At 41.6% G+C, this 27386-nt stretch overlaps 2 protein-coding genes across 2 annotated transcripts; both read left to right on the top strand.

The window, feature by feature from the left end:
• Positions 1-482: 482 nt before the first annotated feature.
• DUSP19 (dual specificity phosphatase 19) lies at positions 483-10765 on the top strand. Its single transcript, XM_074967731.1, has 4 exons — positions 483-905; positions 1371-1417; positions 3189-3341; positions 10091-10765. The coding sequence occupies exons 1-4, from the start codon at positions 680-682 to the stop codon at positions 10310-10312; spliced, it is 648 nt and encodes a 215-aa protein (XP_074823832.1). The 5' UTR covers positions 483-679; the 3' UTR covers positions 10313-10765.
• A 3092-nt stretch (positions 10766-13857) lies between these two features.
• NUP35 (nucleoporin 35) lies at positions 13858-26392 on the top strand. The gene is made up of 9 exons (XM_074967732.1): positions 13858-13991; positions 14885-15055; positions 19558-19685; positions 21607-21667; positions 22343-22484; positions 23040-23109; positions 23204-23332; positions 25124-25285; positions 25728-26392. Exons 1-9 carry the CDS (start codon positions 13958-13960, stop codon positions 25803-25805), a joined length of 975 nt encoding a protein of 324 aa, XP_074823833.1. The 5' UTR covers positions 13858-13957; the 3' UTR covers positions 25806-26392.
• Positions 26393-27386: the final 994 nt, after the last annotated feature.

Below are 27386 nucleotides of genomic sequence, written 5' to 3' on the forward strand. Positions count from 1 at the left end.
TTTTAAATTAAAACATTATAAATCACAATCCAAATTGACAGCTTCCCCAACTATTTTACAAATTTCAGAGTAACAGCCGTGTTAGTCTGTATTCACAAAAATAAAAGGAGTACTTGTGGCACCTTAGAGACTAACCAATTTATTTGAGCATAAGCTTCCTGAGCTACAGCTCACTTCATCAGATGAAGTGAGCTGTAGCTCACAAAAGCTTATGCTCAAATAAATTGGTTAGTCTCCAAGGTGCCACAAGTACTCCTTTTATTTTACAAATAACACTTCTGTAGCAGTGGACACAGTCAACTAACCAAAAGCAACTAGAATACAGACAAGTAACCAGCGTGGTCAGATGAAAACATAATAATTGCACAGAGCTATTTTTCATTGGTGCCCTGAGTGCTACGGATTGACAGCTAGCTAACAGGAAGAAGAGATTGTAAACCAATAGGGGAACGCTTTTGTATGCCCAATCAAAAGCTGTCTTGCACAGCCTTTTTAGAAAACTGAGGCTTAAGGTGGTAGCCTTCTCGTCTGCCTGCCCATTCCAAGCCGCAAGGAGCCTGCGCGTTCGGTGCAGACCGTGCCATAGGCTAGAGAGAAGGAGATTGGCGTCACTGAGAAGAATCACAGGCTGCTAGGTTTGCCTGCGTTACTTGCTAGCTGGAAGTTGCCTGCTCATGTAATGCACTCACTTACTCAGGAAATCAGAAACTTCTCCAGGAAAAATCTTAAGAAGCAATGCACAAGGGTAACAACTTTAACGGGGAAGAGGATTACAGAGACATGGAAAGATGCCCGAATGCAGGTGGTGGAAGAAGCAGAGCCAAGTGATGGGTTTGGTTGTGGTTACGTTCAGGACCTTAGCTTGGACCTGCAGGTTGGCGTTATTAAGCCCTGGTTGCTGCTAGGTGAGTGCCTGTTTGAATTTAAATTTGCATCCCTGTTAAATGCCTGCTCCTGCACGGTCCTGAGCACCAGCCAGGGGTGCTTAGCTCCCACGAAAGTCAGTTGGAGTTGACGCCGATGCACATGTTCCATAGAGTGCTCAGGACCATTCAGGATCAGGTTCCAAGAGATTGCTATCTTTGCATTCACACTGAAATATGACTTTCTTCATGCTTGCCCTCTTGTGTTTCTGCTCATGTTGTTTTATCCGGTTAAGCAGATGGGAAGTTGGATTTATTAAACTCGGATGAGAAGTCACTATTCACAGTGTAATCATATTTAGATTGCATTATTAAAATAACTCATTTTCCCCAGGGGGAAACAAATAACTAACTTGTTTTAAAATTAAGTAGGATATTTGGTTTGTCTGTTTATGTTTTTGACAGCTCTATGAAAATAGTGTGATAATGAGTCCCTTCTCTTTACAGGCTCACAAGATGCTGCTCAGGATCTGGAGACAATGAAAAAATATGGGGTAACAAACTGCCTAACAATGACTATAGACTGTCTTATATTTAACACTTGCTAGTGAGAATGCTTTTTTAATCATTAGAGAATGTCAGTTTTCTGACTTTTCCCTTTAAAAATGTTATATCTAGTTTAATGAGGTTGCTACTCAAAAGCTTGCATCTGATCCATGCACACAATCGTGATGGGTGTTTGTGGGTTTCACAAGAAACATGAAATGTCAAGGTTAGCTGTTTGTTTAAAGTTTGATTTATTATAGAACAGATTATATGCATCTCAAACTGTGTTTTCATCAGTCCTCAGATACTAAGCAGGGTCAATGAGCCTGCTCACTGTTCATATGGGAGATATTCAAGTGGGGGGTGGGGAAGGGATGGGACACATATGGTCCTGAGTCTTTCCCCAACTTTGGTCCCTTTCTAGGTCTCGGGTGGTCTAATGAGAGTGAATGTACTCCAGGGGGGATTCCCCTGCTGCAGGGCAATACCCTGGCAGTATAGGGACTGTATGGATAGCCTTCTGCCACCTTGCCATAACTTAGAGTAGTCTCCAGCCAGGCCAGAATTCAGACAGTGCAAAAATGGCATAAGGCCACCTTTTCCCTGTCCTGCCTAGTCTGTACCTGCTGCACCATGAGGCCCCATGCTCCAGTAAGCAATGCTGGTGACTCAATAAGTGCACTGTTAACCGGTTCTCCAATGTCCCAGCATAAATCTAGGGGACAGTTTGCTGATGGAGGTGTTGCCTCCTCAGCTGTAGGGCTGGCTAATATATTTGGAGCACCCAATACATTTATACTCTTATTCCTCTAATTTTTTTTTCTATTCTTCTCCTGTGCTCTGCTATCCCCCTCTTTTGTTTAAAACCCTTACGCTAGCTGGTGTAGTTAGGGTGAGGCAACAGATATTCTCTCTTCATCCCCTGCCGAACAGATATTCTCTCTTCATCCCTGTGAGGGGAAGCAGTAGCTCTTCCATTATATGATTCAGCATGAGGGTGAAGGCCTATTGGCCAGATCTTTCCCCAGAGTGCCTAATATTGCTAGCAGGCAAAGGTCTGGTAGAGCACCTGTCAGCGCACCCAGGGAGCAGAAGACCCTCACAGCCTTAATTTAATTTGGGCCCCTCTCCACATTCAGCTGGGATGTTTTTGCCTAATCATAGTCATTCAAGATCCCATGGCTCCTTTCTACAAGGTGTCAGTCTTGCTAAATTCAATTTGGTTATTCAGATTCTACCAGCCTAAAAATTCCCTTAGTAGTTTATTGGATATGGAATTCTTCATATTATTTAATTATCTGTTACATACTGTGGCTATGCACTATTAAATAGTAGGTTCATTCCACCCCAGAGGTGGCTATGTTTCAGTGATAAGTGAGGGGATTCCTATAAGTAGTTTGCAAAGGATTTTGGTTGCCTCCTTTATGAAAGGAAATAGATAACCTAAGATGCAGACTTTAACCTGTAGCAACAACAACTTCTCAAAGGTTCATTTTCAGAAGTTATCTACTTGAAACATCATCATTACCCTAATGCGTAATTCTTCTTTTGTTAAGATGGACTGAAGAAAACTGAAATGCCACTTTATACATTTTAACACTTGATAAAATCTTAAGTGGATTCAAGAAGATAGTCAAGTCAGAAACACAGACAGAATGTCTGAATAAAATTGAGTACTACTATTTGATGTTCCAACTGATGTCCGCTTAATGGATAATGCTATTTTTGTTCTTGTCCATTTTGCTTGTTGTCTTCATAAACTACCTTTTTTTGGCTTAGGTTACTCATGTCCTAAATGTGGCATATGGAGTTGAAAATGCCTTCCCCAATGACTTTATATACAAGAACGTTTCTATACTGGATCTCCCTGAGACTGACATCACATCGTATTTCCCAGAATGTTTTGAGTTTATTGAGCAAGCCAAGATGCTGGTAAATCAATATTTCATAGTATTAGTTATCCTGGGTATGTGGCAATAACTTAAAACAGTTTCCTTTGGTTAAAAAAAACCCAACAACCATCAATCATGCTTTTCTTAATAGTAAACAATATTTGATCACTCTATCTACTAGATTTTTTTTTTTGGTGCAGTATTTCTTAATTTGATCTAGAGCAATAAATGACTTTTTGATAAGCAAGTCTTAACATAGGTCCAGATCCCTCTTCCAGGAGTAAAACCTGCAGGGGAAAAAAAGAAAGCTCTATAAGCTTCCCATTGTAGAGTTTCCAGAATTCATCCATGAGGGAGGCAGTGTTTTGACATACCAGAGAAGAAGCAGGGAGTTTGGCAGTGCCCCTGGAAATCGGTAGGGTTTTGCTGGCTTCTTCCAGTTGTCAGGGATACTTCAGCCTGCTACTGTCCCTTGAACCCTCCCTTAAAGGTGAAACACACTAAACTATGAATTCAACATAAAAATAGTTAGAGCACACGTTAGTAACTGCAAACCATTCCTATTCAGCAAATATTTACTGAACAGGGATAGACATAAGCTTTTGTTTAACTGCTTTACTGAATCAGTGTCTAACTGCATGTCAAAATTCCTGTAAAAGAACAAAAGTAGGAAATAGGACAAAACTCTCAGGGCTGCATGGCAGCTTTCATTTCTGATATTCTGTTCTGTGTACATGTACTGAACTGATCTCATTTCTACAGAATGTGAGACCAGGAAATCAGAACTGAGATCTACGAAGCAAGTCTGGGAACAGAATTTTGATCTGTTTTAGGTTGATTTGCCTGAATTCTTGTAGAAAAAGGAATGTCAGGGTAGAGAGGGGAAAAAAAAAGATTTTGCATCTCATGCCAGAACTATTAAAAAGCATGGTAGGCTCTACAGATAATCAAAGTCCTCTCTAACTGTTACATGTTGAATTACTATATTTCATACAGGCCATTGACTTTAACAGTGCAAGAAGAGAAAATGCCTTGCCAGTCAAACCTGGTTCTGGATTATTCCACCAGATCTATCATGTTCATTATTTACATAGCTTAGGATAAAGGAAGGTAACATTGCCCCATCCACTTTTGTGTCACATAGTGTTCTTTCTTTCTGACATATCATTTACAAGTTACCTGAAACGGGGTGTCACTTAATGACCTCCTTCAGGTTTCCAGTTACGATTTCCATTTCATTCTTAAATGAGACTTGCCAGCTTAGTGTCACTGCTCCACTTCAGAAGTTAATTTTCCAGTTACTTCTCTATAATCAGAGGTATTCTTATAAAGCCTTTCATGGCAATACTAATATTTCTATACTGCAAGATGTTTATGTGTGCTAGACTGCCAGGAGATTAGGTTTTGATTAGATTAGAACAGTGGTCACCAACCGGTCAATCGTGATCGACTGGATGATCCTAGAGGATCTCCCAATTGATTGTGATCTCCGGTGGCAGCTCAGTGTGGCAAGCACTAAGGCTACCCCAGCCCCACACTGCTCCCAGAAGTGGCCACTGCAGCTCTGTGGCCCCGGGGGCGGGGAGGGTGGCGGGGGTCTCCCTCGATGCGCTGCTCCTGCCTGCAAGCACTGCCCCCGCAGCTCCCATTGGCTGGGAAAGCTGTGGGGCAGTGCTTGCAGAGAGGGGCGGCGTGTGGAGCCACGTGCCCCCTGCTCTCCTCGCCGCAGGGGCTTGTTGGCCCCTTCCAGGAGCGGTGTGGGGCCGGGGTAGGCAGGGAGCCTGTCTTAACCTTGCTGTGCCCACCGCCGACCGGGAGCCACCGGAGATAAGTGCTGCCCAGCGGGAGGCTGTACGCTAACCCCCATTCCTGAGCCCCCTTCCGGAGCCAGCACTCCATGCCCCCTCCTGCACCCCAAACCCCCTCCTGCACCCCAACCCCTTGCCCCAGGCTCAGCTCAGATCCCCTTCTCACACTGTGAACCCCTCAGCCCCAGCCCAGAGCCTGCCCCCCCTCACAAACACCAACCCCTGCCCAGGCCTGATGAAAGTGAATGAGGATGGGGGAGAGCGAGCGACGGAGAGATGGGCGGATGGAGTGAGCAGGGCAAGGTTTTGGGGACGGGGCGGGGTAGATCATGAGTTGCCCTTAGATTCAAAAAGTGATCTTGGGCGTAAAAAGGTTGGAGACCACTGGATTAGAACAAACTGTGGTCCATGGAGCACTTGCTGGTAGTCTGCAGAGAGCTGGCTGGTCACATGGTGCTGGATCCTCCTATTTTTAGCAGCAAAACACAACTGAGAGATAGCTAAAATATGTTAGAAACTCTCCTATTATTTCTTTTCTAAATAAGCAATTGCTGTAATTGCTAAGGAATTATTGTTTGGTCACCTGCGGGAGAGGAGATTAATGGGAGCCTTAATGAAAGGGAATGTGGACCATGAGGAACTCTGTGTTAAAATTCAGTAGACACTGGGAAAAGGTTAAGAATTTCTGGATTAGAGAATATAAACAAACACTGCACTGTTCATAAATTCACTGACAGCTAGTAAGAAAGGACTGAGTGTCCCAAACTAACAACCACTGAGGTCTATTGTGTTCTTGGTTCAAATGGGATCAGATTATCAAGAGACTTCAGCATCCATAGCTGGGGCAGATTTTTCAAGAGCTCAACTCCCAACTAGGCACTGAAGTAAGTGAGCAGACTTTCAAAAGCACATTAGGTGACCCATGTGAAGTCCATCCTTTGATTAAAGTGTGATAGGACTTAATTTAAATGTCTTTGTGTGATATTTTTATTTAATAACTACTATGTATAACTTTAAATTTATTAGCCCAGATCAGTCCTGTCCTCCAGGGGTCTTGGGGAGGAGATTTCAGCCATGGTTTCCTCGTGAAGATCTCTCCACATTGTTGCATTGGGGAGGTACGTTCCCCGCAAGAAAAAGGTAGTGAGTCACAATTCAGTGCAACTGTACCTGTATTTCCCCTTTGCAATCCAGCAAGGGCATCTAGTAAAGGCTCCTGGCTGTTACTTCTCTTGGGTAGGAATCCATTTTTCTCTCCCTCCTGACCAGAGTTTTTCCAGACAGCACAGTTTCCTGCCTACATGGTGAGTTCCCCAGCAAGCCAGTTTGCCTAAACAGGCCTGCTTTGCTTTCTCCTCAGAGGCTATAAACAGTGTAATTGCTCACAGTTAGAAGTTACCACATGGCCCTTTCTAGGTAAGCATGTTTATTCTAAAGGTGAAAGCATTACCGAGAAAATATATTAAAAACAGGAAAAGAATCTACATGAATGCCAATAAACACTCCAGATAAAATCCCAGCTGTAACAAGGGCTCTGGCAGGTACCATCCATGTAATCCTTCAGATCTTACCAAGGGATTTTTCTGTTGTTGCAGTTCATAGCAACTCTTAGCTCAGAACAAGCACACCAATAAATCATTGATTCTCTCCTTTATACAGTTTGGGCCTTGATCTTGTCCTCATGTAACAGGTGATCAGGTCTGTCACAGTTTCAGGACAAAGCACTTCAGGGAGACGCTTCAAAGGGCTGTGTTCATGTATAACTGGAGTGGATACATTTGCATAAACCTCCCCTTAGAGGTTACCTAGGAAACCCCTTTTAACTTTCTTTGTCCCAAAAGTTTGTTCTTGTCTGCCACATATTTACAATTGTACTTCCAGGGTTTACCCTGACCATGTCTCCCCCTAGAGAAGTTACATACAATCCCACAAGAGTCCATAAACTTTGTATTTATAATACAATGGACTCCAAAGCTATGCAAACTTAATTGAGTAAGATCTCCCAAAGATATTTCAGAAAATTGCCTTATCTGTCATATGAGAGGACCCACCCCCAGACATGGTAGTTCTCCAGGGATCTATCATAAGCCATGTAGCGTCCCTATGCCTTCGTCCCAGCTTCTCATCCCCAGTAAGGCCACCTCCTCCAGCTGCCTGGCCCGAAGATACATGTGGAACCATAGCTGCTCCTGAAAGGAGCAATCCGTGCTTTCCTAGTTGAAAAATTCCAAGGAAATTCAGCAGTGAAAATTGCAGTGTTTCCAGTCTCTTACATAGGTTATTCTGGGTTAGGAGAGAACTGGGCTGAAAGGAACATGGGATTATACCCTTATAAACCAGTTCAGATTGCAGATCTGAATCGTTCTGTTTTTCACATTTATGCTGCATTCCTGTTGAATGCAAAATTAATAAGACTAATGTGCCAAGTTCAAACAAGCTGTAGAGTTATAGCAAGGAAGAATAAGGTGGCCCATCATGAAATGCGAGTTATTGATTTTGCATATGTTTGTTCATATTTAGTAGTTCTTGGTTCTAGTCCAGGCATGTAGCCATCTGATTTGTTGCAGTATGCAGCATAGCTCTCATGAAAAGGAAACTGCATAGCAACGTGACCTAATACAATAGAGTATTAGCACAAAGAAGAAGAAACTGAATCCCTTCAATGATGCATCAGTTAAATGCAGACTCTAAAGAAATTACAGTGATTTAGCAAAAATTTATCTGATTTTTTTGTTTCTATTTTTGGTTTATATTTTTACCCCTTTTTCATTGTTTGTTTATTTTTACCAACTTAATTCCTGATAACTTCCTCAAAGCCTTGTGTTAGATAGTGATCTCAGTTACGCTGGTGTAGATCTGGAATAACTCCACTAAATCAGTAAGATTACTCCTAATTTACAGTGGTGTAACAGAGACCAGAATGTGGCCTATTGGTTTTTAGTGTTTAATTTGAATTGTGACTGGGCACACTGGAACAGAAAACAACTGTTTCATTAGCAATAAAATAAATAGAGGTTTTAAAATCTCATAAAATCTTTCTTAAAGAGCAATCTTATATATGTTTTGCCATTGACATTCCCACAGTGCGTTTAAATGTATATCTTTTAAAAATAGCTGCTTGCCACACTGCTACAGTGCATGACCAGGAAGTGAACTCCTCTGAATATGAAAAAGTTAATCAAGACTGCAGACAATGTAAAGAGGATGTGCATTTTGTTGGGAGGAAGAATGGTCTTGGAGTTAAGGCCGTAGACTGGGACTCAGGAGATTTAGATTACATTCCCAGCTGTTCCATAGGCTTGCTGTGTAAGCTTGGGCAAGTCACTTAATCTCTCTGGTCTCAGTTCACCACCTGTACAGAGGGGATAATTATTCCTTTCTCCCACATTTGATCTGTTTTGTATGCTCTTTGAAACATAATTTTACTCTGTGTGTACAGCATCTAGCACAATAAGGTCCTAATCTTGATTGGGACCCTTAGGTGATACTATAATAATAATAATTTCTGGATGGGAACCTTGCCATTTACAAGTTCTTATTTCCCCAGTGAAACTTCCATTGACTTATTACACATTAGGGGCTGTCAAACCAGGCCTTCGGGTATTTAGAATATAGATTAAGAATATATATATACTTTTAAGAGGTCTGTCACAGTTTCAGTATCTTCATTCAGCAAATGGTGCTAGTGATTTTTCTCAATGGAAATGAGATATTTCATATGACTGGACCTCTTGCCAGGTCACAGACTAAGCTGCAGGCATCACAAAGTTTGTGTAAGGTAAATACTAATTTTTCTTGCTTTACAACAACTTTGATAGTCTTTAGGTTTCCCATCAGTTTCAAAGATAAAAAGTATTTCCTGTGATTTTTCTAGATGGTGGCTTCCTTTTTAATTGTTAAGTAATCTCCATTATTTTTATCAGAACAGCAACATCTTTAAAAAGTTGTTCAGGACGTTCAAAAATGTTGTTCAGACAAGGTTCAGGCTGTTTTAAAAGAAGTATTATTTATTATTTAATTAGAGACAAGCCTGAACGTCACTCCCAGAATGAACCCCTGTGAACCTGAGGGAAGTTCAGATCTGGATCAGGGTCAGAATTTTGCACCTCAGGTCTATCTCTAGTCATGTATGCCTAATCAAAGTACAAAATAGAGTAGATAGCAAATTTATTTCTATTCATTACATATGTTTCTTTAAGGTCTGTTTTGACAGAGCTATTCATGAGCCTGATCCTGCCTACCCAGAGTCCTCACAGTTTGTACAGTACTTAGCACAACCGTGTCCTGGTCCAAAACTGGGGCTCCGAGGCACGACAATAATACAATTAATAATGATGAATGACTGTTGAGTGTGCAAGGAATGTGGGACTGGACCTGCAGGATTTTCAAACACTTGCCTCTGTTTTTGCAATCACAATTTGCCACATTTCCTTGTCTTTAGCCTGATTACAAAACATAGATAAGTTCCTCTCCACACTACAAATCAGACTCACGTTGAAATTGGCAGCCCCTTAGTTTAAAAGGGATGGGGCTGGTGGCAGGGCATTCTCCCTGTGGGAGCCTTGACTCTGGGACTTGCTCTCCCCAACACCATTGATCTGACAGAGCCTGGATTTCTTAACTTTCAGGGCAAGCTGCAAGGAATCTATTTTAGGGAGTGAAGAGGAATGGCTTGAGGGATTTAAGTGTAATTGATTTCAGGATCTTTGTATAGAATGGGAGATTCTTACCTTCAAAAGAGGCTACTTATGTTATTACTTGGCTGTTGTGAAGCAGCTTTGGTCCGTAAAGTTTTTTGTTTAGGGCACTTTATCCTTGTTTGTAGCTATTGATATTTATACAATTGCTTAGAGCTAGACAAAGTGCTTTTAATAAACCAAAATAAACAGTAGGAAATGTTTATATGAAATCTGTCACTGCCTGTATAATAGATAGTAATACGGTATCTCAAATGACTAATGTGCTTCATTTTCTCTTGAAGGAAAGAGTGGTGCTGGTTCACTGTAATGCAGGAGTTTCTCGTGCTGCCGCAATCATCATTGGTTTTCTAATTAATTCAGAAGGACTCAATTTTGCTAGAGCATTTTCTTGGGTGAAAAATGCAAGACCTGCAATCTGTCCGAATCCTGGCTTCATGGAGCAGCTTCACAAGTACCAAGAGTGCAGTAAAAAGGCAAATGGAAGCATAAATGATCACAAATGATAAAATGAGAGAAATGCATGCAACTATCTGTGTGGTTATACTGTAACAAATGTGCTGACATAGCATACCTTAAACTGTTGTTTCTGAATTTAAAGATCTATGTATGAGGGGAGGGTAAATTCATTTCCCACACAGTTAATTCTTCAGCTTTTTAGTCTCAATGGACTGTTACACTTGTTGGTCCAGACATCAAGTTGCTAAGAGACTAGCTTTTCCCCTGATATTCTTCCACTGACTTCAGAGATGATTTGGCCCAAGGACACATTTTTCCCCCAGAGTGGTGAGAAAACGATCAAACAAGTTCTGGTTTGTTTGAAATATCAGATAGAAGAGAATGGTAGGTTTTCATTGAACTGTCTGTGGAAGTAGCAATAGAAAAATAAAATAAAATGCAGGCTCAGATAATAAAGTTTCCCCCATCTACTTTAATACCAAGTCCAATCTTTATCCATTCTAGCTGGTTGTAAAATCTAGATAATAAACTGTTCTTATAACAAAATGCCTCTGTTTTGTTCTTAAGTTGATCTTGCAAGGCAAACAGATTTTTACTGAATTCTGTGGGTTAGCCAGACAGTAAGGAGCCTTCTCTTCCCTTGCATCCTGTTCAGGGGCCAGCCACAAGCCTCCTTAAGAATAAAGAAAGTGCTTCCTGCTGGAGCTTTCAGTGATACTAGTCTCCAAAACAGGAGGGGGAAACTTACCTCTTCCTCTTTATCTCCTGCAACACACAGTATAGTTAGGCCTGCTCAAAAAAAGAGTTTACTTTTTCAAAGGGTGCTGTTCCAATGTGCACTCCCCTGAAGCTGTCCACTCTCTGTAAGCCCCAGAATATGGTTACAGACTTAAAACCCACAATGTTGTGTACACTTTCTTACAGAACAAGGACAAAATATTGCCCTCATTTACATCCATTCAAACCAGTAATATAAACTGCTTTAAAACTGAAGATGGAGATGACATAAAGAAGCAGTACCAAAAACAGAAGGTTGAAGCTGAGATACCTAAAAGAGGCAGGATGGTCGAACAATTAGTAATCTTTTCTTTAAAGTTCTTTATCTCATCATTATCCTGCCTGCTCTCATAATTGACAAACAACTCAAAGGGAGAAATTCAAGAATAAATAGGTGTGAAAAGCATTAAAAGATTAATTTCTTTACCACAGGCACTATTGTTGGTTTCATGATTCAACATTTCTGATTTCTTAATTTGCAGTAGAAATGAAATAACACAGGATTTGGGTGGGTCAAGTATAAATGTGTATGTAAAAATGAGGGAGAGCTAAGAGGTTTGTTATAAGTATATAACATGCCTTTGGGCACCAGTAACTTGACTTGCAGTATTTCCTACAATGGGTTTAGGAAATGTCACAGTATATTTAATTATATTAAGCAGTAGGTATTGATATTTTTAAATGGTGACCATTGTATTAGTGTCTCATATATGTATGTTTTTGGCAAACTAATCTAAGTAGGAGCTTTTATCAAAAGCTAAACCAGAAAGCGTATCTCAAGCATATTATCAGTAATGTCAGCAATGTTCTCAAGGCTCAGTAGGATTTATTTTGTCCTAAAAGTCCATGGTCCTGATTCTGCAAGCAGATCTACGTGAGTGGAATCCTGGGCCCATGTGGAGTTCCACTGAAGTCAGTGCCGCTTCACATGGGTTCAAGAGTGGACTCACTTGCAAGATCTGGGTCTATATCTGTTAATTCCTGGAGACTCCAGGACAATCCTGGAGGGTTGGCCCCCTTACTCGCGGTGTATGTGGTGCTGTGTGTGTTACAGTTTCCGGGGGTGGCAGTTTGCTGTGCATGTTAGTCTTGGGTGTGGGAGAGGCTGTTGTGGATGTTAGTCTCCTGGGAGAGGGGGTGTAGGTAGGGTTACCTTGTGTGGGGGCAGAAGGGTAAACCTAGATGTAATCCCAACCACAAGGCAACTTCGCAACTCCCCCTTCAAGTCACTTACAGTATCTAGTAACACATATAGATAAGATTGAGAACATCATTGATAACAAACAGGCATTTGCTTTATCAGCACGTTTTACCAGCCAGTCTTTGTAGTCTGTTTTGTTTAGCCAGTTTTCATTGAATGTGCAGTTTCTGATGCAAGCTGTTTTTTTTCCGGGGATGTAGTAGGATCACTGGCACCATCGCCCTGATCTTCCATTATTTAATATGCCTCACACATCTCATCTCTCTCTTGCATAACTCAGACCCTCTCTCGCACACATGTGCGGTGTACTTGTGTGTTGGTGGGCAGACAGCTGCTGTATTTTCAACAGTTTTGATATGTTACCGCTTAAACTGTGGAATTGGGAACAATGCAGCATCTTTAGCTGGACACAGAAACTTTTAATATTAGCTATCCTAGTGTATTGTGATACGAATGGAAATCTTTAGATCCCCATACAAAAACAACCTGGCAGATTAAATTATTTTTCTAGACAACTGGCAAATCCAGAAAAAGAAAATAAATGGCCAGGCCAGTCAAGCCCTAGGCCTGGAGTGGTTGTGTGTTACAGTTTCTTGGGATCTGGAGTATGTTGCTGTGTGTGCGTTACAGTCTCATGGGATGCGATTGTGTGTGTGTTACAGTCTCCCAGCGTATTAGGGAGAGAGGTTGCTGTATGTGTGTTAGAGTCTCACAATCGAGTTTGCTGTGTGTGTTACAAGAGGGTGGGGATTACTCTGTGTGTGTTAGTCTCACAGGGGTATGAGGTCATGCGGGTTTCTGTGTGTCTGTTACAGTCTCACAGAGGATGCAGGAGATTGCTCTGTGTGTGTGTGTTACAGTCTCATTGAGTGTGGGGTGATGGGGGTTGCTGTGTGTGTGTTAGTCTTCTGTGGGTTGCTGGAGGTTACCATCTCAGGGGAGGGGACAGCAGTTGCTCGGTGTGTTACAGTGTCACAGAGGTTCCTGGGGTTTGCTGGGTGTGTTACAGTCAGGGGATGATGGGTGTAGTCAAGTGTGTTACAGTCTCACAGGAGTGATGGGGGGTTGTTGGGTGTGTTACAATGTCACAGAGGGTGATGGGGGTAGCTGGGTGTGTTACATACTCATGGGGGTGAGGGGAGGTTGATGGGTCAGTCTCACAGGTGATGATTGGGGTGTTGCTGTGTGTGTTTGTCTCACGGGGGTGCTGGGTGTATTTCAGTCTCACACGGGCAATGGGGATGTTACTGGGTGTGTTACAGTCTCACGGGGTGATGAGGGTTGCTGGGTGTGTGTCAGGGAGGTGAGGGTAGGTTGCGGGGTGTGTTACAGTCTCAGGGTGGCCATGTGGTGGTTGTTGGGTGTGTCACAGCGTGAGAGGGGTGATGGGGGCGAGCTGGGTGTGACCATCTCGGGGGGAGGGGTCATCCTGCCGGGGTAACGCGCCCGAGGGAACCTGGTCCGTGCAGGGGAGGAGCCTGAGGTGGGGAGGGGGGCGTGGTCAGGGGCGAGTCGCTGACTGACCGCGCTACCGTCAGCGTAACCACGCCTCTTCCTGCCCCGAAGTCACGCTCCCCAGAGATGGCTGCTGGGCAAGGCAGGAAGTGACGCACCCCAGCGCGCCCCACGGCGGGCCGAATTTCCGCTCCATTTGAAAGTGATCGCCGCGGGGGGCTATTGCTGTTGCTTCCCGCGGTTCCGGGCCCCCAGCGTGATGGCCGCCTTCGCCATGGAGCTGCCGCTGGCCGGTAAGCAGGGCTTGGGGGTGGCTCCGGCTGTTGCTGAGGCCAGTGGTGCGGGGCAAGTCGCGGCTGGGGAAGCCTCCACTGCCAGCCCCCGGAGCTCGTGGGGGAGGCCTGGTCAGGGCGGATGGGACCTGCGTGTCAGCGGCCTTGCCTCTCCGCCCTGTGCGGCTCCGGCCGCGCTCTCCACCTGGCCCGTGACCGTATCGCATGGCCGCGCTGGCTTTCCCGTGTCCCGGCTTTTAGCGCTGCCGGTGGGAGAGCCGCTGCTGTTGCGCGGCGGGCCTGGGGCAGGTCCCGCCAGGGCTGCGGGATCCCAGCGCTGAGGGGCGCTTCCCTCCTGTCCTGACGGTGCTAGTAACCGCGCTCAGCACGTCGTGTCATGAAAGCGACGCACAAAAGCTACAGCAGCGCGGAGCCAGACCGTTAACGGTCCGTGGGAGTTAAGGGCTTCGTTACCTTGAAACATCCGGCCCTCAGCGACTGCCGCTTGGGCAGCTGGGGGACTCGGGCGGGGGCGTGACCTCGCCGGGCGACGCAGCGGGGCAGCCAGTGACGGAGCTGGCATGGGGACCTGGAAGTTCCTGGTTCCATCCCTACGGTGGGAGCGCTCTGGGCTGCAGAATGAACCGAGGAGGAAAAGTAAAGTTGGTGCTTGTTTCTTTACAGTGATAAGAAATAGCACAGCTGCTGTGGTCACGGAAAATGCAGGTTTAGCTGGTATTGTTTCTGATTATAAAAGTAAATCCGTAATGAGAAAAGTCCTTTCATATCAATTTCACAGCACTAATTTGAACTTCCTTGTAGCTTTCCTTCAGACAGATTCTTTATCCTTAGGAACTGCGGTATGCTGAATCACTAATTTTTCTGAATTCTTCAACTTTCTTTTACTAATACAGGAGCTGAACCAATGACTCTTGGTTCCCCAACCTCTCCAAAGCCAGGAGCTGGTGCTCAGTTCCTACCTGGATTTTTAATGGGCGATTTACCAGCTCCAATGACTCCACAACCTCGCTCTTTAAGTGGCCCTTCTGTTGGTGTGATGGAAATGAGGTCTCCTTTACTTGCAGGTGAATAATTTTACTATGAAGCCTTTTGTAGAAGCAGCTGTGTCTTTTTTTTATTTAAAAAGAGGCTAGCTTTGATTTACCAATCCAGTGATTTTTGTTACAAATTTGAGTCTATCGTTTTCCAAACTGTAGTTGCTAAAGATGGCCTCAAACATAGTCAGTTGAGTTTGAATAACCATTTATTGCAAATAAGTCTTAAACAAGTTTCATGGTGATTTAAGTATGACCGTTTCAATCTAACAAAATTTCCTCCAGAGGTACAATGTGAGTTTCTGCTGGTATAAGATCAATCTAAGGTCGGGCATTTGACTTGTCAAAAATAATTGGTCAGTTGACTGGTCATAAATGGTCAAACATTTTAAAGTACTAATTAACGTAATTGGTAAAGTGGAAGTAACTTGAGAAAAAAACTTCTATATGAAATAGTATAGTGCTGGCATAAATAGCTCTAGCAAAGTATGACCAAATTTGCTTTCCTGGTCATAGGGTACCTCCAATAACTGATTTGATGAACATCTGACTTCTTTCTAGGCGTAGGAGTTTTCAATGCTGAACTAGGTAGAGTAGCAAGAATCTTATAAGAGGATGAAGAAATGGAATTGGCTTAACTTTCAGAAAGGAAAAGAGTAAGGGTTTATTTACACAAGCATTTAATGAGGGTTGTTTGGTTTTTTTTGAAGGTGGGGGAAGAGTTGTGGAAGGTGTTAATATATGATACTTTTGTTTAAGGGAGAGGCTTATATGGCTGAGCATCTTTCCTCTGAGGGAGGAGGTTTAATGAGTGGATGCTCTTCTTCCCCCCCCCCCACCCCCACTTCTTAATTTCTGTAAATTTGTTTAGTCAGTTTAGAGTGTAAAATCTTCAGGGAGGGAACCATATATTTATCTTGTTTAATATACATTGTACACAGCCATGTGGATTGATGGTGTGGTACACAGGTAAACATATACATACAGTGTTGGTTCTAGAGCATTTTGATTTACTAGAATCTTCAACTGTCAATTAGTTCACCTTGTCCCCTACTCTTTAAGTGAGGCTATGCACTAGTCTACACTGGCAATGCTAAAGTGCTGCCTTGGCCCCAGTGAGCAACGCTGCCACCCCGGAGCCGCTGTAGGTAAGTGGCGCTGGGCCGGAGCCTGCACCTCTCACCCTCCTGCACCCCAATCCCAGCCCCCTGCCGCACACTGCACCCTGACCCCCTACCTCACCCCTCCTGCATCTCAACTCCCTGCCCGAGCCCCCTGCCGCACCCTGCACACCTCCTGCACCTCAACTCCCTGCCCTGAGCCCCTGCCACACCCTGCACCCCTCCTGCACCCCCTGGGGGCAGGGAGGGGGCAGAGTTGGGGTGGGGACTTCGGGGAAGGGGTTAGAATGGGGGCGGGGAAGGGATTGGAAGAGGTCGGGCGGGGCCTCATGGAAGGGTAGAGTGGGGGTGGGGCCGGGGGCAGCAAGGAGGGGGTGTCAGTGTTGCAGCCCTTGGGCCAATGCACTAATCCTCATGTGGCCCTTGTGGTCATTTGAGTTTGAGACCCCTGAGCTAGATCGATGGAAGTATCTCCATCACTAGAGGTTAGGTAACTATGATGGTCAGCATTGGAGGTGGATTTTTCACAACACCAAGCACCATAGCTATGTTAACCTAAATTTTAATTGTAGACCAGGCATGTGTGATCAAGACCTTAAGCAGGCTTACTTACAGATGGCACCATCATTGAGTCAAAAAGGTAGTTCTGCTGCCTAAATCAGGCTGGACTGAACAGCACCCTGCTCTGTGCCGTCTGGAGTGGCCTTCGTTAATTGGTTTAACAATTATATTGTTAATGTTTTAAATGATATTTACATCCCTAATTCAATCTATACTAAAGGGAGTTTGGTTTCCCCACAGGTAGATTGCTGGTAAAAGTAGCTGCTCTGCTTGTTGGGAAATTGTGAATAAAATGAAGCTTTTGGAAACTCTTGATTTTAAAATACAGTATTTTTAAGGAAGACAGTACTATTAAATCTGCCTGAGAAATTGTACGTAGATATAACTGTTGTTGGGGAAGAATTAAAAATCCTTTTCAGGATATGTCAGGGGTCTCTCTGACGGTTTGTTTTGTGAGGTGCCTATTAGCTACATTAGGTGAAGGCTGTCAAGTTAAATTGGGCCTATATGGGAAAATGTTTGATTACATAGGCCTGTAGTAACATATATCTACTTTTCCTGGCTACTGGGAAAATTGTGTGATTCTGTTCTCCATCCTGATAACTGGGTGAGTGGTTGCATTACCCAGAAGAATGCAATACTATGTCAGCTTTTCTCCCTTCCTTAGACACATTTACCAACTTCTACATCTCTAAATCAATGTATTCAAGGTCCCAGATGAAGTAGGAAGTATTTGTTTCACTGAATCAACTGTGGGTATAGTGTGAGTAGTACACTAGTGCCACTGGGCAAAGGTTCCATTATGGAGGAGGGGGTTAAAGGTGCAGAATGCAGTACTGACATGTTCTGTCCCCTTTGAGCTATTGTCAATATTTCAGTATAACTTGTCTAAATATCACTTTGGACTGAAATGTGCTGTTACTTTCAGCTATTAAACAAATTGATTAGCTTTTTTTAAGTGTTCATAAATAGAAATTGCAGAGGTTTATGCTGCATTGTCCATTAAGGACTCGGGGCTCCTGATTTTTTTAAAAATACAAACTCTACCAACACAAATTTAGAATAACAAGATAGGTTTGACTTCCTCCTCTGAAATTAGGAGTTACTGCAACAGAGAATAAATTACCACAGATTTGACACCCCGCTAGACCGTGAAAGTAGGGCTTCTGCCTAAATCTTGAGGGATGTATCCCCATCAAAACTCTCAATTGCCATGTAGATATACCCCCGCTTTCTGCGGCTCACAAATAATTCATTTCTATATAGGGAGTCTTGTAGTGCAGGATTGAGAAATACATTTGAATTGGATAGCCATAGAACTTTTAATTTAGACATTATTGACTTACTCAGTTCCACACGCACAACTATTGCCTTGAGCACGCCCATGTAAGTGTTCTCTTGGGTGCATCAAGGTTCTTTAAATCTGTTTAATTTCTTGAGCTACTCTTACTAAATATCCTTGTGTTATGGTGGCACCCAGAGGTTCCAGTCAGATTTGTGGCCCTGTTTTGGTTAATGCTGTATAAATTCATAGGCAGTTAGTCTTTGCCCCGAAGAGCTTACAATCTAATTTGACATGACACAAATATTACAAATTGGAGAGAAGAGAGAATTTAACTGCATGCACACCTTAATGTTTCAAAATCCTTGATGATTACTCATATAGATGTCTTAATCTCCAGTGGCCCTTTATTGTTGTTGGTTAAGCTTTCATGAAATCTGTTTCATGCTGTGGTGAAGTTGGTTAACATAAAATGACTGTTGCGAATACTACATTGTTACTCGGCCATAAAACAGCAAGAGGTAACTGTGGAAAAACAATTGTTAAATAACATTAGAAATCAGAAGAAAATGAAAAGGGACATCTAAATTGATTTGGGTTAGATGGGTTTAGAAGTCCCTCTAACTTTGACATTGCAAAAATCAGTGCAATTGTTGTAAACTGATCCTAGAGAGTAGTCTTATGTCTTTAGGTAGTGTAGTTCACTACCTACCTTTTTTTATGACTTTTTTTTAAGAAATGTGTATTATCCTGTTGTAACTCATACTATGGTAATCTAAGTGCAAACAGTCCTCAAATCCTGCTATTGTACTATGTCCAGATACATTAGGCATCTAGTTGTCCAAGCATCAACAGTGAAACCATGTGACAAATTAGGGTCAGGATGTTTGTATTACAAGCTTAATACTAAAACTTGTATATTAATACTATTTTTCTGACAAACTACATGGACCACACTCTGACAGCATCCACAGAAAGGCAAACCAAAATGCTAAATTTAAAGTAACTTCACTTCCATCGAGTGGATTGTAATCAAAACTCGCATCATATAATCTTTGAAGATACCGGATCTATTCCCCTATTGCTATAGTGTTGTGCCATACAGTATTTTTTCATGCTGTGTTCTGTATAACTTTAAATGTTATAAGCAGCAAATCATTGCCAACTACTTCACTGGAAGAGCATTGTGTAATTATTAGGGACTGGGTTCTGATACCCTTCCTCATGTTGAGTAGTACCTTCCTCTGTAAAATGTCCCATTTACTTCAATAGGGACAACTGAAGGAATTAAAGTGCTACTCGGAGTGAGTGATGGTATCAAAATCTGGCCCTTTGATATATCCGATTCTGAAACAAGTGCACTGAAAACTGTCCAACAAAGTGGTTAAACAGTCTGTTCTTAGTTTATAGAAATTAGGTGTTCTTGGGGGGACAATTAGAAAACTAACTAGGCAGTCTATGATCAGATGATTGCTAACTGTTTGAATGTCAAAAGGCTAGAGTTTCAAAATTAATCTGGTGGAGTACATGGAAATGATAGGCTTTCTGCTTGCTCCTTTCCATTGCAGGTGGATCTCCTCCACAACCAGTAGTTCCTACACATAAGGATAAAAGTGGTGCTCCCCCTGTTAGAAGTATATATGATGAATTATCTAGTCCAGGACTTGGATCTACACCTCTAACCTCAAGAAAACCAGTAAGTGGTAACCTTAAAGGTTAGTTGCAAAGCTAAACTGAAATTTGAGTTAATCTAGGTAGTGAATGTCTTTACTTCCCAGGTTGGGTGCAGGCATTTGATTCATACAATTTTTATTTCAGTGTTGAATGCCTCTCATGCTCTGGTTAGTGAGGGGCTTCAGCTCCTGAATCTTAACTTAACTCAATTTTCACTTTAGTCTGGTTGCCAGCTGGTTAGTCTGACAAACAAGCACTGCAACATTAGCATGTATCTCCTTTCATTTTTTCCCTCTTCCTCCATATGACTTTGGAGGGTAAAATATAAAAACAAGGAATTTCTCTTGAAACAAAACACAGTCAAGTCAGACCAGAAATTACATATCTTTACATGTTTGTCACAGCTTAATTAAGACTTAAAATACAGGAAGACAAAATATTTTAAGGTTTGTTTTTTTGGGGGGGTATCAATAATGCAACAAAAAGTTAGCGTAAATGAGATGGCAGTATTTTGTCAAAGCATTGGGGGCACTGCCAGCAATAGCAAGTCATCTTCATGCTTTTCAATTAAATTCTATTGAGTGAAATGCCTGGTTAAACTTTCAGTTTCTGATGCTAACAGGCCAGAAGTAAGATTTCAGGGTCAATTCAGTAACCTGTCAGTCAGCCTCTTGGTCCATAATGATAAGAGAGCAAATACTTTCACTGGAAAATTCTCTTCTATTGCTAAAGAGAACTGACTTACTCTGTTGATTGTGTACTTGGTCACGCATAGAACATAGGCATGTTTTCTGGCATAAGGATCTTATAAACTGAAAATTTAGTTATTTTATGAAGGGGAGAAGCCACTAATGTAGACTGAAGGGCTGGAGACTTCATAGAATGCGTACTAGTTCTGTCACTATAGTTAATAGCTCCTGTTAAATTTAAAAGTACTTCTGTTTTCTTAATCGTATTTTATATTTAAGAAAAAACATGCTGCTTTAATGTTGAAAGGGCATTGTTGAAGCCCTTACTTAAAACACTGAAATTTCCTTTTAAGAGACCTAACCTTCTGAATACTCTGTTTCAGTTTGGAAGGGGGAAAGAAGAGAATAGCTAGCATAGGGTAAAAGTCGTTCAAGGGTAGGTAATGCAACTGAGAAGTGTTGGTATACCGCAGATGTTGCCAAAGCTTACAACTGAGTGAGGGGAAGGGGACATAACTAACTTAAAAAACTGATAGACACAAGTGAGGCTTTTCATTTGATATGTTCTTTGTGAATATTTATTAAGCCGTTGTGGTAAGTTATGTTTACTCTTCAAAATAATGAAAGGTCTTTGGGTATAGATGCAAAATACTTATTCATTCTTGGCAAAACATTGCTGACTTTATAGGAAAGCTGACTACTTCAGTAGTTCAGAGGTCCCTAAATCTGTGGTGTGGGTAGATGTCCCTATTGTATGATGATCAGTTGCTGTCTAGATGGCAACAGCCTTCTGAACAAATTTATAAGCAGTATGCTGTTCATAATGTTTCCCCAATGTGAAATAGTTACTAGAGGAGTTCACTGTGTAAAAGAATAGGAGCTGGGTACTTTTAGTCAGAAGACCCATAGGCAATTGCACTTTATTCCACAAGGATAAACAGTGAAGTAAGCTCTTTATCTACCAATTGAGGGTTATTTGGATATACAAGGAATTACTAGGTTATATGAATTTAAACAAATGCCGAAGCAAAATGTTCAGTAACTTTATTGCATGTCAGGATCCAGTTATTGGGTTTGCACAATTGTTTCACTAACTGCAAGCAGAAGAATGTTTGTTTGCTTTAAATTGGTATTGGGACAAAAATTTAACCTTTTCTCCTGATTTTTATCAAGTGGGCTAAAACTGGTCTTTCCTGACTATGAAAAGACTGTACCTGCAACTATGACTTGTTACTTTTCTGTATTTTAATGCAGCCCAGCTTTTCTGTAACGCAGAGTCCATTGGTTGGAGCTATGCCAGCAACCCCTGGAACAGGTAGACATCCTGTCAAACTGCTTGCTATACTTTTGTTAGCATGGTAGAGGGCCAACTCTGTCTGAGCTTTCACTTTTTTTGTAAATTGCCTTGCAAATAAGTAGCATTCTTTCCGCTTGCAGCTGATAAATGTGAGCAGGAAAGTACTGCCTTGTTTGTTAGAGTACTGCAGCTAGAACAAGAACAAGGAGCTGCAGTTGTTCATCTGCTCCTTGCAGTAGAACTTCTCCATGCTGTATTGAACACAGAGGCAGAGGTGGCTGTTCTTAAGGAATGCTATGGAGGATGACAGATGGTGCCACCATTCTAAAGCCTCCTCATTTCCTTGTATGAACCCAGCGGCTTCTTGTAAAGCTTTTTGTTGGGCTCTTTGTTCCCATAATAGGCTCTGCAGAGTAGTTGTAGGATCAGAATTTGGCCCCATTTTTAGCAGCAGCAGACAAAGGTGTGGTAAGTAGCTCAGTCACAGAGCTTAGCAACATGTTTGCAAATTTCACTAGTCTGAAGTGTGAATTAATGTTTTACTGTGTTTATGAAAATAAATCAGCTAATTTTTCCTACTAAAATAATCTTCATATCAAATTTATACTCTTAGGTGCCTAGCTTTCTACACTACTCTGACTAGCTTAGTTACAGTAGCAATTCATTGAAACCAATCCTATTTCAATTTAACAGCCATAGGTGTATTTAGTCCTGCAAGTATTGGACAGCCTAGAAAGACTACACTGTCTCCTGCTCAGCTGGATCCTTTCTACACTCAGGGGGATTCCTTAACCTCAGAAGATCATCTTGATGACACCTGGGTAACTGTATTTGGGTGCGTGATCTGCAGCATTTTTCTAAAATCTGATGGCAAAGTCCTTATGCTTGGCTATTCTGTTTGAGTACCAGTACATGGAGATGTACAATCTATACATCACTGAAAAAATGCATGAGTTTTAATTCCTTTAATTTTCTAGACTACAGTACACTGAAATTTAACTTGCTTCTTAGGAAGTGGGTGAGAGTGGGGAGTGCAAGAAGCAGCAATAGGACATTGTGTTGGGGTACTAGCAATCACAGGACTCGATTCTCAAAGCCAGGAGACAGCAAGTGAATACATCTGCTAAATAGTAAAGTGGCTTCCATGGGGAATCTGCATATCATTATCTTCATGCAAGAGTGTAGATGATGGTGAGCCAATAAGATCTAGGACATTCTGGTATCTTAAATACTGTTTCAGAATCAGTGCTTAATGAACAGTTCAGCTGATCTTGCACTTTTGGGAACTCTGCCAAGGATATATTTCAGCAAAACATTATAGAATATTTAGTGTGTTCTATAATAGTCTCTCACTGATCAGCATTTTGAGTATCTTGTCTGTTGCTTTCAGGTTTCCTCAAGCATCTGCTTCATATATTCTACTACAGTTTGCACAGTATGGAAACATATTAAAGCATGTGGTAAGTCTTATGTTGACTTATCTCCTAAAACATATGCTAAGTTGTTCATTCTTCAAATACTAAATTTCACTACTTCCAACCAAAACCGAGACAGATGTCCAATACAGGAAACTGGATGCATATTCGGTATCAGTCCAAACTGCAAGCCCGGAAAGCCTTAAGCAAAGACGGAAGGATTTTTGGTGAATCTATCATGATCGGAGTCAAGCCTTGTATAGATAAAGTAAGTTAGCCATCCATTCTGTGTGGAGTAACAAATTAATTTATAAGGTATCTTTGTTTTGGTCTGTCCCTTGCTTTTCCTCTTCCAGAAGCATGTACATGGATGGGGATGGGGGGTGGGGAAGGGTTCATATGTTAAATCAGGTGGCATACATCAGTAGTTTGCAGTAGTAGAGTCCTTTGTTATCTGAGGACTTAACCTGGAAACTATAATGGTGTACAGCAGTGCTGCACCACACTTAAGGCTGTGAAGGGAGTATGCTGGTTCATCTAAAACTGCAGGGGAAATGTAGCTGGGTAGAATGCATTTACCTAAGTTGGAATTTGATTCACTAAGATTAACACTTTGCTAGTTACTAACTACTACAGTTAGTAGTTCTGCAATTTCACATTTGAGTTCCTTCAGAACTCTTGGGTGAATACCATCTGGTCCTGGTGACTGATTACTGTTTAGTTTATCAGTTTGTTCCAAAACCTCCTCTAATGATACCTCAATCTGGGACAGTTCCTCAGATTTGTCACCTAAAGAGAATGGCTCAGGTTTGGGAATCTCCCTTATATCCTCAGCTGCGAAGACTGATACAAAGAATTCATTTAGTTTCTCTGTGATGGCCTTATCATCCTTAAGTGCTCCTTTAGAATCTCGATCATCCAGTGGCTCCACTGGTTGTTTATCAGGCTTCCTGCTTCTGATGTGTATAGAAATTTTTTTGCTATTACTTTGAGTCTTTGGCTAGCTTATAGACTTTGGCAAGTATATAGCTCCCCATCCAAATCAGTACAGTGACAACACTTGGTAATTGTCTCCTCTACACTAAGAGGAAAGCATGCCTACCTGTTCGTTTAAAACACCAATTCCTGCAGCACTCTGGTCATCTTGGCAGTCTCATCTATATATTTGCTTGTGCTGACTATGCTGTCAGCTGTAATGCAGTTCAAGTGTGGCTGTAAAACATCTAAAGGGAAGAGGTTAAGCTACGTACCAGACTAAAGAGTGTGAGGGATGAGCAGGGATAAAGTAGGACTGGGGAAATACAATTGAATGGGAGTAAGCAAACAAACGATTCAGCTCGGAAAATCCTGTAAACAGGACTGAGACCTATTCTTGCCCCAGCTCTAATGGGCTGGCTGTCAAGAAGCTTGTCTTGTGTTGCAGAATCAAAAAATAAAAGGGGGGGCGGGGAACTTTTGAAAGACAAAATATAAATCTTTGTTCTGGAAAAAGCCATCGGATCACTAACTCTACAGATAACCCGGGATTGTTTGGCAGTAGATTCATGGAAGGATGAAGGGTTGAGGTAACACTACCCAGGTTTGAATCCAAAAATTTAGGTATTTAACGCCCAAGGTTGGACCACTACAAACTTGTTGAGACTTGCTTTTAGTTTATTTATAAATCACTAAAATCATGTTGTCTGTACTGTTTTCAAATTTGGTCATGACATTATCTTGAAGACTAGTAAATCATTAGTTCACCACTAGCTTATACTAGCATCATACAGTTCTTTTAAATAAGCATTTTTCTTACTGCTGCTCTGTGCGCTAATGTTCATCATAGAACATGTACTGGTAGTTCTGTGTCTGCTATACTGTGTAAATATCTTACATACTCTTCATTGAATACATAGTGGAAACTTTATTAGAGTCCTGGTGCATCTTGAGCTACTGGGATATTACTTTTTGTCAAATCAAATCCAGTTACTGCAGTAACTGGAATTAAACTGATATGCACCTAGTATTTGCTTCCAATTTATTAAAATTTAAATAGCCTATTTTCCCCCCCTCTTTCAAGAGTGTGATGGAAAGTTTTGACAGAGGCTCTGCATCCTCCATGTCTTCAGTCTTCACGCCACCGACAAAAAACACGCCACCGATGCAGCCTGCAAGTACTCCAAGGATTTCTACAATGAGACCTCTTGCAACAGCATATAAAGCTTCCACTAGTGACTATCAGGTATTTTGAGAAGGTAGAGAGCGAGAAAGGTTACCAAATACTTAAGCAGATTTCCAAAAAAGGAATTTGTATTCTTCTTGACTTTCTCAAAGTAAACTGCAAAAGAAACGCTGAATGCATATTTGTACTTTCTGTGCTGAGTAGTGGGGACATCAGCACATTGTTCTAGACTTAACTCATTTTTCATCTCTACCTGTAGTTTGCTCCTTTCCCACTTGTCAAGGCAGTTTTTTCAAACTTGCCGACATAGCCTATCCATCTGTCAAAAAGCTTTCAGAGTGACTTTTTTAGAAAGCCAGTTTCTTACCTCATCTGTCCATTCCAAGAAGTTGAATTTGTGTTGAGATGCCCATTTTTACAGTCATAGTAATTCTAAGAGCTGGGGTGTGTAAATAGAATGAATGCATGCTGGCTGACCAAGTGTTTTTTTTTTTTGTTCTAGGTGGTTTCTGACAGACAAACCCCAAGGAAAGATGAAAGTATTGTATCTAAAGCTATGGAATACATGTTTGGCTGGTAGCAAGCAATGGAAAGTATTACACTAAAACACAGTTAGGGCTACAAATAAACTGCCAGCTTCCTGGTTAGTTGTATAACCACTCATAGCAGTATTTCAGCTTCCCTTCACACCAGATATGCCTTCTGAGAGGAGAATTCAGCAGACATTGTTTGCACTTTAAATGATGGCAATGTACACAGCGTTTTAAGATGTTAATCTTAAACTAATCAGTGTAAATACAAGTGGTCTCGTGCTCTTTGTTCTCTAGTGATTGCATGACTTCAGGAAAAAAGTCAGTACTGATTTGCTATACGTTATGGAATTGTGTTAATTATACTTTCCAGTAAAGTGAGAATGTATAAATGATAACTCAGTTCACTGTTTCCCAATAATGTAACAATGTTTCTTAATCTTTTCTGGAAAGATGGTAAGTTTTTTTTTCTGTAGGATGAACACTATGTATTCTAGTAAAATAACGGATTTTTCTTGGGCTATCAATTTTAAAATGAATGTTTTAAATTTTAATTTGGATGCTGTTTAATACTTCTCTGTTTACATAAAGTTCATCTTGGAGTCCCATTCTAAATTTTCATAACAGCCTTTTAAACTTTTTAACTTAAATTTTCTTAATAAAATTTAAGAGTTTGCAAAGTTGAGTTCTTTTTAAAAGCTTGAGTGACCCATGTGTTCATGAACTTCCCATTTGTCTCACAGGCGTATTGCATGTACCACCTGAACTTACACAGCACTGTCGGGTTCAGGTAGCCAGTCAAACAAAATGGGTGGATTTAATTTGCATAAATTGGAATGGTAATACTATTAAGATTTAAATTTGGACGTACTAAGAAGCTAACATAGTAGTGCACTGTGCCACTTATCAATACCTTATGCTTTATTTAGAAAAGGTCAAAAATATGCGACACAAACTTGTATGTTTCACCAGGACTAAAATACATCCTCCACTTAAGTGCACAGGACATGCCTGCTTTTAAGCATGTTCAGCACACTACAGTTTGAAACAAGCAGTTAAAAATATCTAATTGCAATTGCAAGTGGAAAAAAATGGCTAAACTGTAACTTGGCCAGAACAAAGACTAAGCTAATTGCTGCAAGGGGCCAGAGCCTTTTACATCATAAGACTTTCTAATGAAGAAGCTATTTCTGCTGTGTTGGCAGAATAGTGAATCAAAGGGTAGTGTCTCATCTTTTGAATTACCAACCTACTCTCCTTCAGTACCCAGGACTTTCCTGAAAGGTGGCCTATCCGGGACTGAGGAGGCTTCATCCTATATTATGTGAGATGGCTAAATACAGCTGATTTTTTTTTTTTTTCCCCCATGTATACTCAAAGGGAAAAATCTTGCCTCCGTACACTACTATCCCTACATCCTTGTTTCTAGTGTCTTCCTCCAACTCAAGCTATTTGACAATATCACATTTTGACACACACAGTTACAAACTTCATCCTGACTCTGCAAATTTCCCTTTCTCAAGGTACCTGAGAGGAAACTTCTCTCCCCTCAATAAGCTTAATGTATTTCAATTAGTGTTGGGCTCTAGTAATAACTCCTCAGAATTCAGTTCTACAGCTGATGGCAACCC

The sequence above is a fragment of the Natator depressus genome, chromosome 11 (assembly GCF_965152275.1).
Source record: "Natator depressus isolate rNatDep1 chromosome 11, rNatDep2.hap1, whole genome shotgun sequence".
Lineage (NCBI taxonomy): Eukaryota > Metazoa > Chordata > Testudines > Cheloniidae > Natator > Natator depressus.

Coding starts and splice junctions, on each gene's coding strand:
- DUSP19 (XM_074967731.1), top strand. CDS start 680: ATGCACTCACTTACTCAGGAAATCAGAAACTTCTCCAGGAAAAATCTT. Junction 906..1,370: donor TAAGCCCTGGTTGCTGCTAG/GTGAGTGCCTGT, acceptor TTCTCTTTACAG/GCTCACAAGATGCTGCTCAG. Junction 1,418..3,188: donor AGACAATGAAAAAATATGGG/GTAACAAACTGC, acceptor TTTTTGGCTTAG/GTTACTCATGTCCTAAATGT.
- NUP35 (XM_074967732.1), top strand. CDS start 13,958: ATGGCCGCCTTCGCCATGGAGCTGCCGCTGGCCG. Junction 13,992..14,884: donor CATGGAGCTGCCGCTGGCCG/GTAAGCAGGGCT, acceptor TTACTAATACAG/GAGCTGAACCAATGACTCTT. Junction 23,110..23,203: donor GAAACATATTAAAGCATGTG/GTAAGTCTTATG, acceptor AAACCGAGACAG/ATGTCCAATACAGGAAACTG.